At 33.3% G+C, this 17,423-nt stretch overlaps 2 protein-coding genes across 3 annotated transcripts; one reads left to right on the top strand and one right to left on the bottom strand.

Moving 5' to 3' along the window:
• Window positions 1–521: 521 nt before the first annotated feature.
• Window positions 522–11,143, bottom strand: LOC148624778 (putative 2'-deoxynucleoside 5'-phosphate N-hydrolase 1). The gene is made up of 5 exons (XM_088567673.1): window positions 11,049–11,143; window positions 9,821–9,966; window positions 6,432–6,497; window positions 5,052–5,162; window positions 522–3,944 (listed from the first exon to the last, which is right to left on the bottom strand). The coding sequence occupies exons 2-5, from the start codon at window positions 9,957–9,959 to the stop codon at window positions 3,838–3,840; spliced, it is 423 nt and encodes a 140-aa protein (XP_088423799.1). The 5' UTR covers window positions 9,960–9,966; window positions 11,049–11,143; the 3' UTR covers window positions 522–3,837.
• Window positions 11,144–12,130: 987 nt separating this feature from the next.
• LOC148624777 (uncharacterized) lies at window positions 12,131–17,164 on the top strand. 2 transcript variants are annotated; one of them, XM_088567671.1, is made up of 4 exons: window positions 12,131–12,247; window positions 13,137–13,260; window positions 14,463–14,568; window positions 16,684–17,164. In XM_088567671.1, exons 2-4 carry the CDS (start codon window positions 13,200–13,202, stop codon window positions 16,970–16,972), a joined length of 456 nt encoding a protein of 151 aa, XP_088423797.1. In that variant the 5' UTR covers window positions 12,131–12,247; window positions 13,137–13,199; the 3' UTR covers window positions 16,973–17,164. The 2 variants fall into 2 exon arrangements, with proteins under 2 accessions (XP_088423797.1, XP_088423798.1); XM_088567672.1 differs by having other exon boundaries at window positions 12,157–12,249; window positions 13,170–13,260.
• The last annotated feature ends 259 nt before the right edge of the window (window positions 17,165–17,423 follow it).

Raw genomic sequence — 17,423 nt, 5'->3', positions numbered from 1 at the left:
GCTTATGCAGAAACGTAACATTATTTCTGCAAAAATGTAAAATTCTGGGAATATGATGCAGCATATATGAATAAAACAGGTTCTGTTTTATGATATACCATTTAAAAAAATTGTCTACTTCTGCAAAAATGTCTACTTCACTAGATGGTACTGTTATTTGATACTTTTGGACAAATGTGCTATTTCTTTTTTTCAAATACCGTTTACGATAACATCAACTTAAAATCATATGCAACACTTGAAGTACATGTATTATATTTCAGTCATTCTATATTTTAAGTCAGATTTTATTTATAAAATTTTGTAAATATGGAAAACTTCCAAAATTATAATTGTAGTCTTCTTTGCACTTACATGTAGTTACCTTATTATAAATAGATAAGAAACTAGATCTTTTCTGATGCTTCGTCCTTTTTTATGTTTAAACAGCAACATGACTATAGTCATGTTACTAACTTAAGAAGGTTTGAACAACATAAGTATAGATATTGTATGTCATACATATGTACCAACGAACATGCTGCACAAAACTCTTTATTACATATTGTTACTTGTAAACAGTATCAAAATCATTGTAACAAACTCAGTTTCAATAATAATATTCCTATTATTACATGTATTTGTTATCTTAACACATAAACACATAACAATTAACAAAACCTGCTGAAAAATGTGTAACATATCATCTCTTGTCTTAGTTGTTAAAGATTTTATACACCAAGTCTTCAGTTTATGTTCATTTGGAATATTTCACACCAATGCAGTTATTAATAATTAGAATGGGACTTGCTAATTCTCTGATATAGCCATCGAGTATATACATGGAATCCAAAGGTACTGAAAGATACAAGTTGTTTGAATATCCTTTTGAATCCATCAGGACTGCTCCTTATTGGGATTGTTAGTAACTGTATTTAGTACTGTCGAGGTGACAGGATCCGGCCTTTGGGTAATCGGATAGAACTCATAATATGTCCTACTACTAGTTGGGCTGCTGTGTTGATGCTCTTGCCTGATTGTATGGTCATTTAATTCATATTGATGGTAATTAGACAGCAAAAAATCAAATTTACATGCTTTGACTGGATTCAACAGTTGTTTAGCTACAAAAGCCTACAACGCAATTATATGACTTTGGGAGAACCATAATTTTAAAGCCTTTTAGACATATATGTAAAATATTTGGTTCAATCCTATGATGAGCAGAAGCGAGTGCTTTGTATTGAAATTGGCGAAACAGGAAAAAAAACATGGGAGAATGATTTAACATGTATATTTTTAAATTTGTATCATCAAATCTGTGTCTGAAAAGTTTAGAAAGTTGTGGGTATTTTTCTCCCATTTGTTTTGTTTTGTTTATGTGTCATGACTGCTCGGTTTATAGACCATCTTTTGTAAAAAGCTTTGTCAAACAGAGTAAAATTTCCACAAGAAATCGGTGAGCCAAGGCTCACTAGTGTTACCCCCACTTTCAACCAGGACATAAGGAAAATAAACAAAATCCTCGGTAAACAGGAAATTGTAGTAGAATTTTCCCCAAAATGGATCCCAGTATAAAGCATAACTACGGGAAAAATGCGTTAAAATTTCAAGGCACTGTGATGAGTAGTTGCAGAGAAAAGCACGACAAAAATGTCAACTTTCAGAATATAAAGTAAAAAATAAAGTCCTCGACTAACAGGAAGTTGTAGATTTTTCCGATATATGGCATATATATGACAATATATCCTACCATATGACATATGTAGGAATCTAGTGTGTTAAACCTCAAGCCACTGTGACGAGTAGTTGCAGAGAAATTTCGACGAAAATTTCAACTTGCAAAAAATGTTAAAATTAAAAAAGTCCTCGGTACACAGGAATTTCCAAAAATAGATCCCACTATATGGCATAACTACAGGAAGAATATATCAAAATTTCAAACCGCTGTGATGAGTATACATGTACGCTTAGAAAAGTGCGACGAAGATTTCAACTTTCAAAATATAAAGTCAAAAATAAACAAAGTACTCGGTAAACAAGTTGTCGATTTATTTGAAAATGGATACAATCAAATGGCATACCTACGGGAAGAATGTTTTAAAATTTAAAGCCGCTCTGATAAGTAGTTGCTTAGAAAACTGTGACGTAAAAAGTGTTACGGAAAAATGGAAACACGGACAATGGTAAAACTGTATACCCCTCTCCTTCGAAACAGACGTTTAAAAATTACTTTCCCTATTTAAATACTATACAATCCATTTTTATGATTTGAAATGTAAACAGCAATCTATGATGGCTTTCATTGAATCAGTACTTTGATTAGTAACAGCAGCCATGTCCTTTGACGGATAAAAAAATCTCCACAACAGTCTGCTGGATACCCCAAGGAACATTCATGCCTATTATGGTTCCAATTGCTCCAGTAGAGGCAGAAAGACGAATTTCAACAAATAACATTAAGAATAGCAAAAAATGTTCTATTTGTAGGAAGGGCGGCTATGTTTTTCAACGGATCATAAATCCCCACAAAAGTTCTATGCATGATACCTAAAGGAAAACTCCTACCCAGTTTGGTTCCAATTGGCTGAACCTAATGCTTTTGGAGATGTATGCAAAAAACTTCTGTCTGAACCCTATGTTCTATTTTTAGTAACAATGGCCTTATGTTTCAACAAATCAAAAAAACATACGATTTTATGAAGAATACCCTATGGAACATTCATACAAAGTATAGTTCTGAATGGTCTAGTAGTTTCAGAGAATTAGAGTTTTTAAAAATTGTATTAAGGACAAGGTTGAGGCCAGAAGAGCTAAAATTGAATATCATAAAGATCAAAACGGCACTCACATCAATCAAAACTATTCACCAAAGTTTCACAAAAATTGGGGGCACCATTTTTTCAGTTATTGTGCAAAGTCTGAACGATGGACACTACAATACCTCTTAAAATTTGACAAGCATACAGGTATAAAAATGTAAATCGACATTTATAAAAACCAAAAGGAAGCTCACATCAATAGAAATAACCCAACTCACCAAATTTTCACAAAAACTGTGGGAGTGCTCTTAGGTTTAAGTCCAGAAACTGGAAATTACTCTTGTTTTGTTTGAATAAAGTCCCATAAGTGGAAAACTGTTTGTTTAAAGCAAATGTTTTAGATTGTAGTAGATATTTACTGTTTATGCGTCAGAATTTGTAAGAACCAGTCAGCAGGTGAAACATGGTATGAACAAAATTTTGACTATCTGCATCATCAATATCAAGGAAAAAATACAAGATTGTCCAAATCATTTTGGTGAATTGAGTTATAATTTCATTGAAATGCACAGAAAATGAACATTTTAAGGGCAGATAACTCAGTCAAAAACTCTCATTTTTTTCCAACATTATATTGAAAATTTTCTGAACAAATCCTATGATGCAGAGATCAAATAGTGGTCTATTCAAATAGGGAAATCATTCTTGAGTGAAACTACACTGTCAAATTGTTGGATTTTTGACATGCAGGTTTCTGATTTTTCCCATTTTGCTCGATTCTTACAAGAATTAACACCTAAATAATTTTCTAAAATATAACTAAGTATTGAACTAATTAAAGTTAGGGCAAAAGGTCCACAAAGGAAAAACTAAATATCCATCATAAAACATTGTGCGAATAATGGAAGTTAAGTCAGAGACCTTGGTAACCCTACTCCTATACATGTAGGCCCTTTCAAGGAAAGGCAGGTTTTCTTAACTTTTGACTATCACTAATTTGATTCATTTGCATCCAGAAATATTTTACTGTGTAATATAAGTACATTTTAGGCAGTAAGTACCAAATATGTTCAAATTGTAAAGAAGAATTTATCTTTTATGCATTAAAATACTCTTTGAAGATTGACGGGGCATCAGTCTCTTTGTACTCCTTTACTATAAATGAAATGCCATTTTCAGCTCCTCTAATCATTGCAGATAATCCTAAAAATATATAAAAAAGAAATTAATATCTAATACTTGTAGATTATAACTTTCAAATTATAGTATGGTTTGTCTGGATGAACCACGTACTTCCAACTTTCATTAGGTACAACTTTCTTTTTTCAATGTCATAATTTTATGCTCATGTTCAACAAACAATAACAAGATGAGAAATATGGGTGGAGTATCTGTGAAGTGTATTCAATGTTATCACAGTATAAATTAATTTGAGATAAATACTGTAATCTGATTGGTTAAAATGATTTAGTTATATCTCAATGGATAAAAAAATATTGACACACCCCTATTCAGTTAAATTCAGAGCTACTTTTCTCATGTTTAAAGATAAAAATATGTTTTAAAATTAATTTATAAGAATTGGCTATTGAAAAATAACATCAATTTTCCATGTGCATTTTGTTTATTGCGCGAAGTGCAAAAAAAACAAAATATGCACATGGAAAATTTATGTTATTTTTCAATAGACAAAATTTTATAATAGCCAATTCTTAAAAAGAGGGTAAAATTGGCTGGGTGCTAATTTTGGCGTATTTTAGTGGTCTGTCAGAGAATGCAAGAAAAAATCCCCCAAAATATTTACTCAGGGCTTCAGTACTTGAAACACCACTTAGCAATCCCCCAAAATCAGAAGCAGCAAAATTTTTTATCTACGTAACATTTTTGCATTAAAATAAAAAAATCTTACACCTGCCAAAATAACCTGCCATACAGTACTATGTAATAAAGCTTTGTAGCAATGGAACTTATGCTTTAGTCCTATAAAATAAATTAAGCCAAGTAATGTTTAGGGAAAATACAAAAGCATTAAACTAAATAGGGCCGAAATTACCAAATGAAAGTAGAGATCTCCCTGAGTAGACATAAGAATTAGAAATGTATGGGAAAAGATAAGGGAAGGCCATTTTTCTGCTTTCTAAATGATGACCAATATTTCATTACTGTGAATGTAACTTGAAAAGCCATGCCATAACGTAGCAACCTTGCTCTTAACTACAAGTGCCTTTGGACAATGTAAGAGGAGTCTGCAGACAAATCCCCTTCAAATGGGATTTAAGTCATAAAATATAATTCTGTTCATATACTCACTTTTGCCTGAATCTGGCCTGAACAAACAGAGTACAGATTTGTTGAGATGAATAGCTCTTCCGATTTCATAGCCTACACCTAAGGATGGTTGTGTTACTTCAGCAACTAAACCTAAAAATATACAACATTTTACAAGCAAATGGTTAGTTTTTCTTGGAACAGAATCCATACATCTAAATTCTTTACTTTAATTTTAATATCAGCCATACTTTAATCTTTGAAAGAACTCCCATTGCACAAATTTAACCCAAGTACAGTCAAAGTTTAAGTCTTTCAGCTTATGTTGGACATTAGGTCCAGATAATGCTTGGTCTAAAGATAATTTTGTAAATGTATGTAATAATTTCATATCCTCAATTAACTTTATGTCCAGCAGATCAGCAAGTTTTACTGGACTTCGACCTTTGAAGAGAATGACTGCCGTGGCTCTTCAACGAACGAAGATACCCTCAAAACACTGGGCAGGCTGCAGCTGGCCCCAAACCCTCAAACCACTGGGCAGGCTGCAAGCTGGCCTCAAAACAACATAATACACAGGTATGGCAAAAAAAAGTTGCCACTATATACTCCAGCAACACAAAGTAATCTTAAATGGAAACATTACAAGACAAACTGAGGACAGAAATTCCTGACTTGGGACAGGCACAAAAATTATGGCGGGGTAAAAGTACTTTGGTGTGATCACAATCCTCCATACATAGGCCATAAGGGATTTGACTCCTGACATTGACAGATGAGTGCAATTTAACTGCACTAAGCTGAGAAAAATGAAAACACACACTACACACGTCTGTGATAAAAAATGTGCATCCAGTACATGTTTAGACATGTTACTGAGAACACTGATATACACCACAGAGGTTAAAGTACCTGGTAGAGCTTCCATAAACTTGGGAAGACTAATTGCCCTTAGAATAACGGTTCAGTCAAATAAAATATTCCTAATGAAATGTAAGATTTCCGTTGAAGCTGGAAATAAATTCAAATAAATTAAAATAAAAAAAAAAAAAAAAAAAAAAGAATTTGTCCTTTTTCATACTTACGGAATGCAATACTAGCAAGTTTTTTAAAGGGACACATCCCACCAACAGTCTACAACGTGGATGGCAGTGTCATTTGGGGAAGGGAAAAGAGTAAGCATTTTTCTTGGAAACTATTTTCAATTCGGTAAGTTCCTGAATGGTTAGAAATGAGAAATTTAGAAATATTCAAGTACTTACCACAGCTCTAATAAATTTAATAATTGAATTTGAAACCTACTGCTGTTCATTGCTCCAATTTGAAAGTAAACCAGTCAGACGGATGACAAATATCTAGAAGTCGGAAATACGAAAAAGGCCTATTGAAGTACCCTAAGAAGTTTAATGTTAATGTACCTACAATCACATTCATGCATCCAAGCCATGTCTCTGTCGTGGATTTCCTTCTCACTTAAATCTTTCTCCTCTAAAATAAAGTAAAAAAAAAAAAACTGTTATCACAGGGATATGCCCCGTCTGTCCTTCATGGACACTGTAAACAAAAGTTGATAGTGACATGGTTACTAATCTAATATAGGTTACAGACCACAAATTCAACCAATGAGCATTTGGAACGTACGCAAAAATAGTCCTATGCAGAAATTAACCCTGTTCCTCATAGTGCTGTGAAAAAAGTTCTCATCTTATTTAAATAAATTTAAACAGTTTCTGAAAGGAAAAACATTTCTGTACATTTTATAGGTGATTTTGCTTCTTGTGATGTGAAGCCTAATCTCCATAATGATTTTTAAATATACCCCTATCTTGTGAAAACACTGGGATTTCCCATGCTATTTATAGACCCTTCACTTCCGGTGACCAGTACTGCACTGCAAGTCTGCTAACCCCACATGCCATTCTGAGGATTGTGAGCTGACATATGTAGAATCATGCTGATATATAGTCCTCTGCAGGTTAAAGTTAAGGTAAAGTCCAGAGAAGCCATTAAATATTGTGAAATTAACATAGAAGCCTATGGGAAGTGGAATTAGTGGTTTTTAGCCTTAAGCTGAAGCCATGGCAAAATGAAAAGTTTCTTGAAATAGCTTTGAACTACTTGAAGATCTTGTTAACTTTGCCATGAGAGGAATACACTACAAAAATCCTTCAAAATATGCATTTTTTTAAGTTATAGGTCCAAATTATGGAAAATTGGTCTGTTTGGCTGATTTTTATGTCCTATCTTGTAAAAAGTGTAGAAAATTTAGTAAAAATATCAAATAATAAACTTTGAGGGCTATATTTACCTAAATATGGTGGTAATAAGCACTTGAAATCAAGTTTTGTGTAGATTTGAGCAAAAATTAGGTTAGAAATGAGGAAAAACTCACTTTCATTACTGCGGTTAAGGACATATAAGCATTCCCCTATGGCAACATGGAAAATTCATTATTGAGTACTTTTTTTGCTTTAGGTGCCCTTTACTGGTCATGTTTTAATGTGAAAACACTGTATTTACAAATTTAAAGCCAAATATATCACCTTTTGTGAAAATTTAAAGATTTAGGATTTTTGACATGTGATCAAGAAAAAGGGGGAGGCATGTCAGAAATAATTTTTTAAAAATAGACCAATTTCTCAGAAAATGATTACTTTTAAAACTATTTCTTCATTAATATTGTTAAAAAACAAGTTGTGATTGATATTTTTTATTTGAAAAGTCAGAAAAAGTTCTTTGCAAATATTTAATGCATTTAAGTATGGTAGAATATTGTCACTTTTTTGCTCGCACAACTTGGTTACCCTATATTTAAAAATCAAATATTTAAAAAAGTGCTGGTCACATTTCACTGAAACTTTGCAGATGCATTCAGTATGTGTGTAGGAAGATACCTGTATAGTTATTTATTTTTTCTAAGACAAAAAGTGACTCTTTAGGTTACAGACCACCAATTCAACCAATGAGCATTTGGAACGTACGCAAAAATAGTCCTACGCAGAAATTAACCCTGTTCCTCATAGTGCTGTGAAAAAAGTTCTCATCTTATTTAAATAAATTTAAACAGTTTCTGAAAGGAAAAACATTTCTGTACATTTTATAGGTGATTTTGCTTCTTGTGATGTGAAGCCTAATCTCCATAATGATTTTTAAATATACCCATATCTTGTGAAAACACTGGGATTTCCCATGCTATTTATAGACCCTTCACTTCCGGTGACCAGTACTGCACTGCAAATCTGCTAACCCCACATGCCATTCTGAGGATTGTGAGCTGACATATGTAGAATCATGCTGATATATAGTTCTCTGCAGGTTAAAGTTAAGGTAAAGTCCAGAGAAGCCATTAAATATTGTGAAATTAACACAGAAGCCTATGGGAAGTGGAATTAGTGGTTTTTAGCCTATATTATAGACAATTTATCATATCTATACAATCATTTAAAACCACCAAAGTAAATAGATTCCTCAGGTATAATTTATTGTGTATTGCATATGAACTAGGAACTATGATCAAATGATGTTGCAGGAAAGTGAAATTTCAAAGTCAGTAGATTCTGATTGCATAGGTGTAAACCTTCCCGTTTTTTGCAGGAGTCTACGGTAATTTTATCTTTTGACCCACAAAAAAAAGGTCTCCCCTTCAGCAGGCATTGATCTCCCCATTTGAAGAATTCCTCCCGAAAAAACTTCCCGTAATTGAATTTATTAATTCTTTTGTAATTTATTGTACGCCAGATCTCCCACAATAAGGTTAGAATAGCTTAACATGTATGTGTGACTGTAGGGCCATATGCATGAAATAGATACAGTTTTTGAAAATTTGCCTATCAATCATGATTGACCCAGCACAAGTGGTTCATATCAAACTGACCTAAACAGAGAACTTCACATAAAATCATTACAAGAAATTTGAAATTTTAAAGTCAATAGACCCTGACTGCAGAAACAAATGAATTGTAGTGATACTAATGCACTTGCATACCAAATTATTAAAGATTAAAGTCTTTTAAAATGCAGACGCTGGGAAAGACATACCTTAGTTATGTCTTCTATGGCATTATAAATCAAACTGCAATACTAATTTTGACCTATGACTACAACTTGGGTTCTGAAGACCTTCATAAGGATTAATTTAATCATACCTGCCAACTTGCATGATTTAATTGTGTTTTCACGATTTTGACCATTTGTCCTGCTACCACCATTTTTCAGGTCAAATTTGTCCTAATACCTGATTTTTCCAAATTAACTAAAAATCTTGGAGTTCAAACCCCTAAATTTGTGTTTTCATCTCATTTCTTTGAATTGAAGAGTAAAAACTCTGACAAAGCATGTTAATTGCCATCTAAACAGGTAAGGGTATGTTTATGACAGGTAAATAATCTCCGAGGAGCAATCAGCTGATCAGGGTTTGACAGTTAGAAAATGTATCCTGGTTGGATCTACCACTATTTTCATGAACAGCCAATCATTTTCTAAAGATTTTTGAAATCTGAACTTTATCTGTATTTTATGATACTCAATAACTGTACAAAGTTTGGAAAAAAAGATCTCTTGATATCTTCTAAAGTTATCATCTGGAAACTGTTGGGGACAGACTGATGCACAGAAATACAACAACTACAATATTTTCAAAGGGTATCACTTAATGCCTTCCCACTTCTTGTGGCAGGGTGTAAAAATAATGTTGACATTATGGCTATTGTTATGCCTGTGGTGACAAGGGTCTTACAAATAGAGGATGAGATGCTAGAGTTACTACATCCCTCGTTGGCATGGATATCAAAACACACTCATTGATTCATTACCTTTTTCTACAGTTTTACAGCCAACATGTTCTGTGAGTACTGTTCCATACTGCTGTAGTTCTTTGATTAATCTGAGGTACAGGTCAGCATCATCTCTCCCTGCTCTAATACTCCCAGCAAAATAGATTTTCTTCAACATAGCTGTTCTGATGTATAAAATGTGAAAAAAATGTCTTTTTTCATGACATGGTATAATATACTGAAATTCATAATTCACTGAAGAACACAAAAAGGAAAGAAAATTTTACTTATTTAAAAAAAATTTGCGTAGATTTGGTTTTGGGTATCTTTTTTTTTCCTAATAAACGTATCTTTGGTACCCTTTAATCTAATGATATCTTACATATGTATGGGTGCCATTTTACCAAATGATGCACCAAGAATTTTTTTTTCAGTTTATATGATTACATTTTTATTATACATGTATAAAGAATTTTCTGTGAAGAAATAAAGCAATGATATCCTGTGCAATGCTTATCTATTTGTTCAGCTTAACAGTGACTGAAGACCATATATGACCCTAATCCCTTTTAAGATTCAGTGCTGGGGATATTTTTTGTTTTGACCACCACCGAGTCATTTTCAGGGATTCGGTGGTGGTCAAAACAAAAAATGTCTCCAGTGCTGAATCCTAAAGAGATTAGTATGACCCCAGCATGTGACATGTTTCCTAAAACAATTTCTTATCAAATCAAATTAACAAAAAATCATTTGTTTAATTTACTTGAATATGCTTGTATCTGGGGTTTGTATATAAAATAAACATTGTAATTGGGCGAAGTCTTCATTTCGAAAGTCAATTTGAAAGGGGATCAGTATGTTGAACATTTTCAGTGTATGATGTTGTATTCGTATAATTTTGTTTACAATCTTCTTCATATGATTACACTTTAGAACATTAGAAGCAGAGAAATTAAAGGTGTATTTAAGTTTAAACACATATTGATTATGACTTCAAACATAGATTTGGGAATTGATTGGTTTCATACATAGATTTGGGTATGGTAGTCCAGTCTTATATAGAACTCATATAGATATGGATACTGCTTATATTATTACAAAATGCACACCCCCGTCCTAATAAATTAACCAGAGTAACCCCACCCCACCCCACCCCCCTCCGGTCCCGGATGCTTGCTACCAGCAAGAAAAAATAGGGTAGGTACGTGGATATAAACATCCAAATAAGGAACGTCGCGCAACTACAAAGTCTTAAGTTATAGCTTACCTATATAAAATGTCTTCTACTTGTTTGTCAAATTGCGCACATGTGCTACCTTTTAATCAAAGCGAAAGTAGAATTCCCGCATTTTTTAAATCGGCAAACTTCGGGCATATCCGTGAAAAGCTGATAACCACAAATGAATGCGCATAGCATGATTTGTTCGGAAACCTCCCTTTTTTGTGTATAAAATTTGGTAAATTTCGTGCAATTTTTAAGAAGTGTATAAGAAATATTAATAATACAAAGCGACAACATCAATAAAAGAATTTATTGATGTTGCATATATGTTGAAACAAAATGTGTTCCGGATATTAAAGAATCCCTTTTGCAAGAATGAGTTTACGTCTCGCTTTCTGTAGATATCAGCAGGGATATTAGATGACATTACCTCACATATAATAAGAGGCAAATACAGAATTTTAGAGAAGAGCGGCTTTAAAAGAAAATAAGGAAGGGAGGAGAACATTTCTTTCACTTTAAGAATTTGTTTAAAACGTTAACTATAATAGGATTACCCCTTACGCCGCTCTACACCCCTTCAATTGAATATGTGGCTGGTCGTGGAGTGAAATGCAATAAGAGTTGCAATTTTATGACATCAAAGTCTTAGGTTTCAAGTTACTGTGATAAAGATATTTTGAAGATATTCCTGCAGATTTCACTTGCAAGTGGTACACCATTCACCTTTGTCAAGTGAACACAAATTAAACTAGAGAGAAAAATTGATATTTGCGATTATATACCGTTTTGTATGGTCACTCTTGTGGGATCTATGGTAAGAAGGCATAACACACACAAACCTTTTCCCCACTCCAACTCAGCGGATCTAGAGCGTTTCCGGGGGTTAAAATCCCCACTTTTCGTTGAAAATTTGGTCAATTATGTGCAAAATTTTGACAAAATTTAGCAAATTATAGTATTGACCCCCTTTATAAATTTCTGGATTCGATGCCCCTCTTTTAAAGGTTTCTTGATCCGCCCCTTATACATTAGTAAATTTTACACATCCTTCTAAGATGAGATAACTTAACTTCTACAACTACATGCTGTAGGAAGACGTGTATATATCTATAGTTTGGGATATAACAAATCATGACTACCCATAATCTGATAAAATTTATCTCAACAATTTAGTATACTAACAAACCGAGTAAAGTACAAAGTCGTATTTCTCGTTGAAGGATAGCCATGTGAATGAAAAAAGGTTAGTCAATATTATGAAGAAATTAATTGTCTGTTCACTTTTAAGACAATAATATAACATTTCAAACACATAATGAAATATGATATACTAAACAACAAAATGCGATTGTCTGTCGTTGTGTATTCAATATTTGGAAGTAAAATCAATGACATCCTCGGCCAGAGCAACAAACACAAACAACAAATACAAAAAAAAACAGGAAGCATTGGACAGCTGAATTGGTAAGACTTTTTTTTTAAGTGTTTGAATACTTATCTGCAACTTTTGTGTTCACGTTAACCTTCATATCTGCTTTAAATCGGCTTAGATTCAATCACCAATCAATCTACATGTATGTATTAATTTTTCTCAATAAACATGCCAAAAAATCTTATTGTTTTTTTGTTGACAATTTTTCTTCTTCCTTATGTAATATCCGAAAATATTAGATAATTGAGTAAATAAGGTGAGGTCAAATTCTCGTTCGAATTAATGATAAATTTCTTATAATTTTTATATAAAGAAAACTTAACTGACAGTTTTTTTATATTTCAAAACGAAATTTGGGGGTCACCGAACTCTTTATCTTGCAATATTAAACAAACATTTCCCGCCAATTCCCCCCCCCCCCATGAAAGAGGCTTAAAAATAATTATTTTAATTTTATCATACTAATTTTTATTTCAAAAAATCGTTTGAAGTATTCAGATATATTATTTTCACATTACATCAAAACACTATTAATATATAGAAAAATATTTGTTTCTTTGATTTTGCAAGACGACAGGAAAGAATCCTCCGTATAATAGGTATGATCTACCTCAAGAGTGAAACTCGTGTTAAATTCACGTGGGCCTACACCACAGACATGCAATAAAATCTATATAATAAAATGTTCTTTTTTACCAGTTTCTAGCATGTTGTCTTGAATATTTCTAAAGGATGTGATAAATCAACAGAACACATACGAAATGTCGACTGAAGAAACCTTCACTGTCAAAGTGACCACCACAATAAGTACCGGGATACCAGGTATGAAGAGGTCTAATTTAAAAATCACCACTACACATGCATGTACATACATAACAAGTCTTTTATATTATAAAAGAAACATTAAAATTAAATGCAACATTTTGCTTTAGGCATGCTGCTAATTATTTAAGTTTTTAATGTTTCATCGCCATGTAAAAGCGTTGACCGTAGCACACTACTTATATACAATCATTAGGTCAAAGCTTTTAAAACGCCGATGAAACATAAAAAAATAAACTGTTTTTCTTATTTTATCATATCTTAATCAAAGCGCCTGTGCTAGTGAACACCGATTATTCTATTCGGTTACTTTTGATTTAATTAAAGAAACGCGTGAATACACAGCGATTAACCAATGGGATTAGTGTGACTGTTGTAATGATATGCACTCATATATATATATATATATATATATATATATATATATATATATATATATATATATATGTGTGTGTGAAAAATTCCCAACGATGTTAGAACTGTCAAATTTGCGATGCAAATTTTTGGTCGTTCCCTCCGCGGGACTCGAACTCGTACCGCTGTGACATCTATGGCAACCACCTGCACGAAGTCCAGCGCCCTAGACCGCTCTGTCAGCTAGGCTATATTAAAATATAGCTTTCGCTGACCGGGTCATTCCTCCTCGTAGGATTAATTTATGAAAATATTTGAAAAATCCATCCACCAATGAGAATGGCGTTGAGACTAATACAAAAATGAATAACACTTTCAAACAGTTTGACCTGAAAGTCGTGACCAGAAACAAATGCATGTAGATTTTGCCTATTAACAATACATGTAGATTTTACCTAGTAACCACTGAATGATTTCCAAAAAACTTCGAAGAAATATAGTTCGACACAAAAATTAAATAATTTCCCCATATTTGATGTAAACAAGCAAAAGCGCACCAGAATGTTACAAGCTCCGGGATCCCGTTACCGTCTATTATTATTTAGACTGTCAGTTAACATTCTTACTGTAGATCTGTTGGAAGGTTTCGACTAACGCCTCACTCTCCAACACTATCTACTGACAGTCTAAATAACCATAGACGGTCCCTTAATTGAGAGCTTATAACTTATAGAGAGGAGTATGGAAAACACAAGTACATCATCGTATTTCATTGATACTCAAATTTTATTGCTTAACTTCTCGATTACTAAAACATTGAGAATCTTGTATAAAACTACTTTGGACAGATACTGAAGAAGAACCTAACACTACAGAAGTTGTAGCAGCCATTGTAGGAGTATTACTGATAATAATTTCCTTCATCGTTGTTCTCTATTACTTTACAAGATACAAGTAAGTATAACAAGTTCAAACAGGAGAATGGCTTATTCAGAAAGAAAGGGGGACTCACTGACCCTAAGATGGGGTTTCGAAATAATTAACCTAAATTTTCTAGGGGTGTTGCAATAACTCGAAAGTTAAACCTTTGTGATAAAGTGAACGATTGAAATAAAAATTAAATAAAAAACCATGTTTACAACGATGTGGGAAAAATAAGAAATAAGAAAAAAAAAGAAATATTTGAAAGAGAAAAAAACAGCTCATCGTTAAAATGGGCACACTGTATCAATACAGGGATCAAGAAATTTTAGAAAGGGGAGAAAAAAGTGCATAAAAAATCAACGAAGAAGGGGTCCAGAGTAAACCACCGAAACCCACCTAGTGCCATATCGAAAATTTGATACAGTACATTCAATAAATGTCGATAAATGAAGAAAGGCCTTTAACTGGATGCCACAGAGAGGGAATCCATCGCTGTGGACCCTGATTTCATGCGCTGTGGTCACAATCATGTACACCAGCCATGCAAAACACGTTCAATTTATCATGCAAAGCTTATTACTGCCAAGACACAAATCAGTCTCGCAAAAATCATTAAATTTGAACTTGAGATCAAAGGTCACCAAGCATGGTATGCGACACACCGTCTTCAGCATGCCAAATATCAAAAGCATACATTAAGAGACAAAAAAAGGTCGTTAATAGAACAAAGTTATGGTGAAAAAGGGGGAGGCAAAATGCTAAAAATGGCATAACTCGGAAACTACATTTTGGATTTTGCTGAAAATTGAACGTAAAGTAACCTGCATTTTATAATACTATACAACTATGCAAAGTTTTAAAAACTTTGATTAAGTTATCATCTGGAAATCAGGAACGGACAGACCGAAGGACACGCATATTTTTCGGATAGTATCGCATAAAACCTCGCCATTTCTGTGGCGGGGTATAAAAAAGTTACAGCCCGGACGAGAATTTGTATGCTAGCATTCCACAGTTTCATTTAGTTTCGCAATTTTGGCTAGGGATGAAAAAATAAATAATTGAAAATTGATGGTTGCTATGGTGATTATAAATAAAGATATTATTTTATTTGTTGTTTTTTTCTGAAAAAGTAAACAAAGGCAAGTGTTTGGCTATGTTACATTTATTTTCATTGTTGTAAGGAACTATTTTCAATGGCTGCCTGTCCAACATGTGAAAAGGAAAGTAAGTGAATTTTTTACCCTGTACAAATTGGTGAGTGGAATTGGAGGTAAAATAGCTTAAAATCTAACCGGCGATGCCCATAGGAAATGTGACTATTCAAAAAGCTCATTGTCCAAAGCAAGAAAATCCGAAAAAAAATGTTTGTATTTTTCGCGGGAAATCTGTCATTTTGAAGCTTAAAGTGGGTATATTTTTGTCAGTTTTTATGCATTTTTACATGATTTCTGTGTGGTTTCCATGATGACATTTATTCTTGTGTTTTTATTTTTTTCTCTAATAAGTTCATGCATTGAAAAGTCTGTTTTATTAGCTTTCATTTGATATATACATGTATGCACGGCTCTCAATTTTTTGACCAGTGAATCGCCATAAGGAAAACACAAACAGAACAAAATATGGCATAGGTTACAAAACTATGGAGTGCTCACTATGAAGAAAAAAATTTAATTTGACCTTGAGTTTAAAGTTCAAGGTCAAAGGTCACCAACCATGGTATGCGACACATCGTCTCGAGCTGATCTATCCTCGTGCCAAATGTCAAAAGCATACACCAAAAGACAAAAAAGTTAGGTTCTAGCACGGATTTGTATGCAAAAATTACCGATCAATTTGTCCTTAACGTCAAAGTAAAAGGTTACCAACTATGGCACGCCGCACATCGTCTTGAGCTGATCTACCCTCACGTTTAATATCAAAGTCTACACCAAAGAAAAAAATAAAACCTGGACACCATTTGTTACAGACGTAGGAACGGACGAAGGGACGGACTGACCAATATAAGGCGTTCGCCACTTCTTGCGACATAGCCCTTATAAGTTGTTTCCGTTTCATAAAGAGAAAACCCAAACTTAACTTGTGTACAGTGTACAGTGAATAATAGAATTAATAAAAAAAAATATTGTACAATTTTATTCACAGGCATAATCGGTTCGCCTGTTGCCGGAAACTCCGCCAGAGAACGTGGTCCAGTAACTCCTACAGCCAGCACAATCCACTGGAACCTGACGAAACGGGAACCAGTGACCCAACACCGAGAACAGACAGACGTTTCTTTTCCATCACAGAAAATGATGATGACGGTTTCATTTATGATGAAATATTTGACGCATCTGAATTCGTTGATAAAGAAACGAAGAAATCCATACGAAATTTATATTCTCCTACCAAGACAACGGACGATCTTCCGGACTTGAATCTCAGAATTTAAATGAAAATTTACTCATAAATTCCATGCAAATCAAAGAAGCGGATTTATTTCAAGGTTAATCATATTCAGACCGTCATAAGTGGTTGTGCATTACTTTGATTGAGTCATTCTAGATTAATATGTTATATAATGTATGTGCTTGCAATTTTTATGGCTTTTTTAAATACATTTTTGAATAGGGTTTTAACAGAATCCAAGTTGTTTCAGCCATTATCTTTTTCATCACATCTTCCATGGGTCACATACACCCCACCCCTCTAGAATCTTCGAGACCACATTTGTTTACTTCTTTTAATTATCTACAGAACGAATATTTACCTGTTTGCCAACTGGCAATTACTGCAACTTACGAAAAATTTCAATTCAAAATAAACCACTGTAGTGAATCTTGGATTTTTATTTTTTTTAACCTTTAAATAATATCAATGAACTACTTAATTTCTATAATTAC

Source organism: Perna viridis, chromosome 2 (genome assembly GCF_037379345.1).
Source record: "Perna viridis isolate PV_CMFRI_1.1 ecotype Kerala chromosome 2, ASM3737934v1, whole genome shotgun sequence".
NCBI classification, from domain to species: Eukaryota; Metazoa; Mollusca; class Bivalvia; order Mytilida; family Mytilidae; genus Perna; species Perna viridis.
This window is presented reverse-complemented; position numbering and strand designations above follow the sequence as displayed.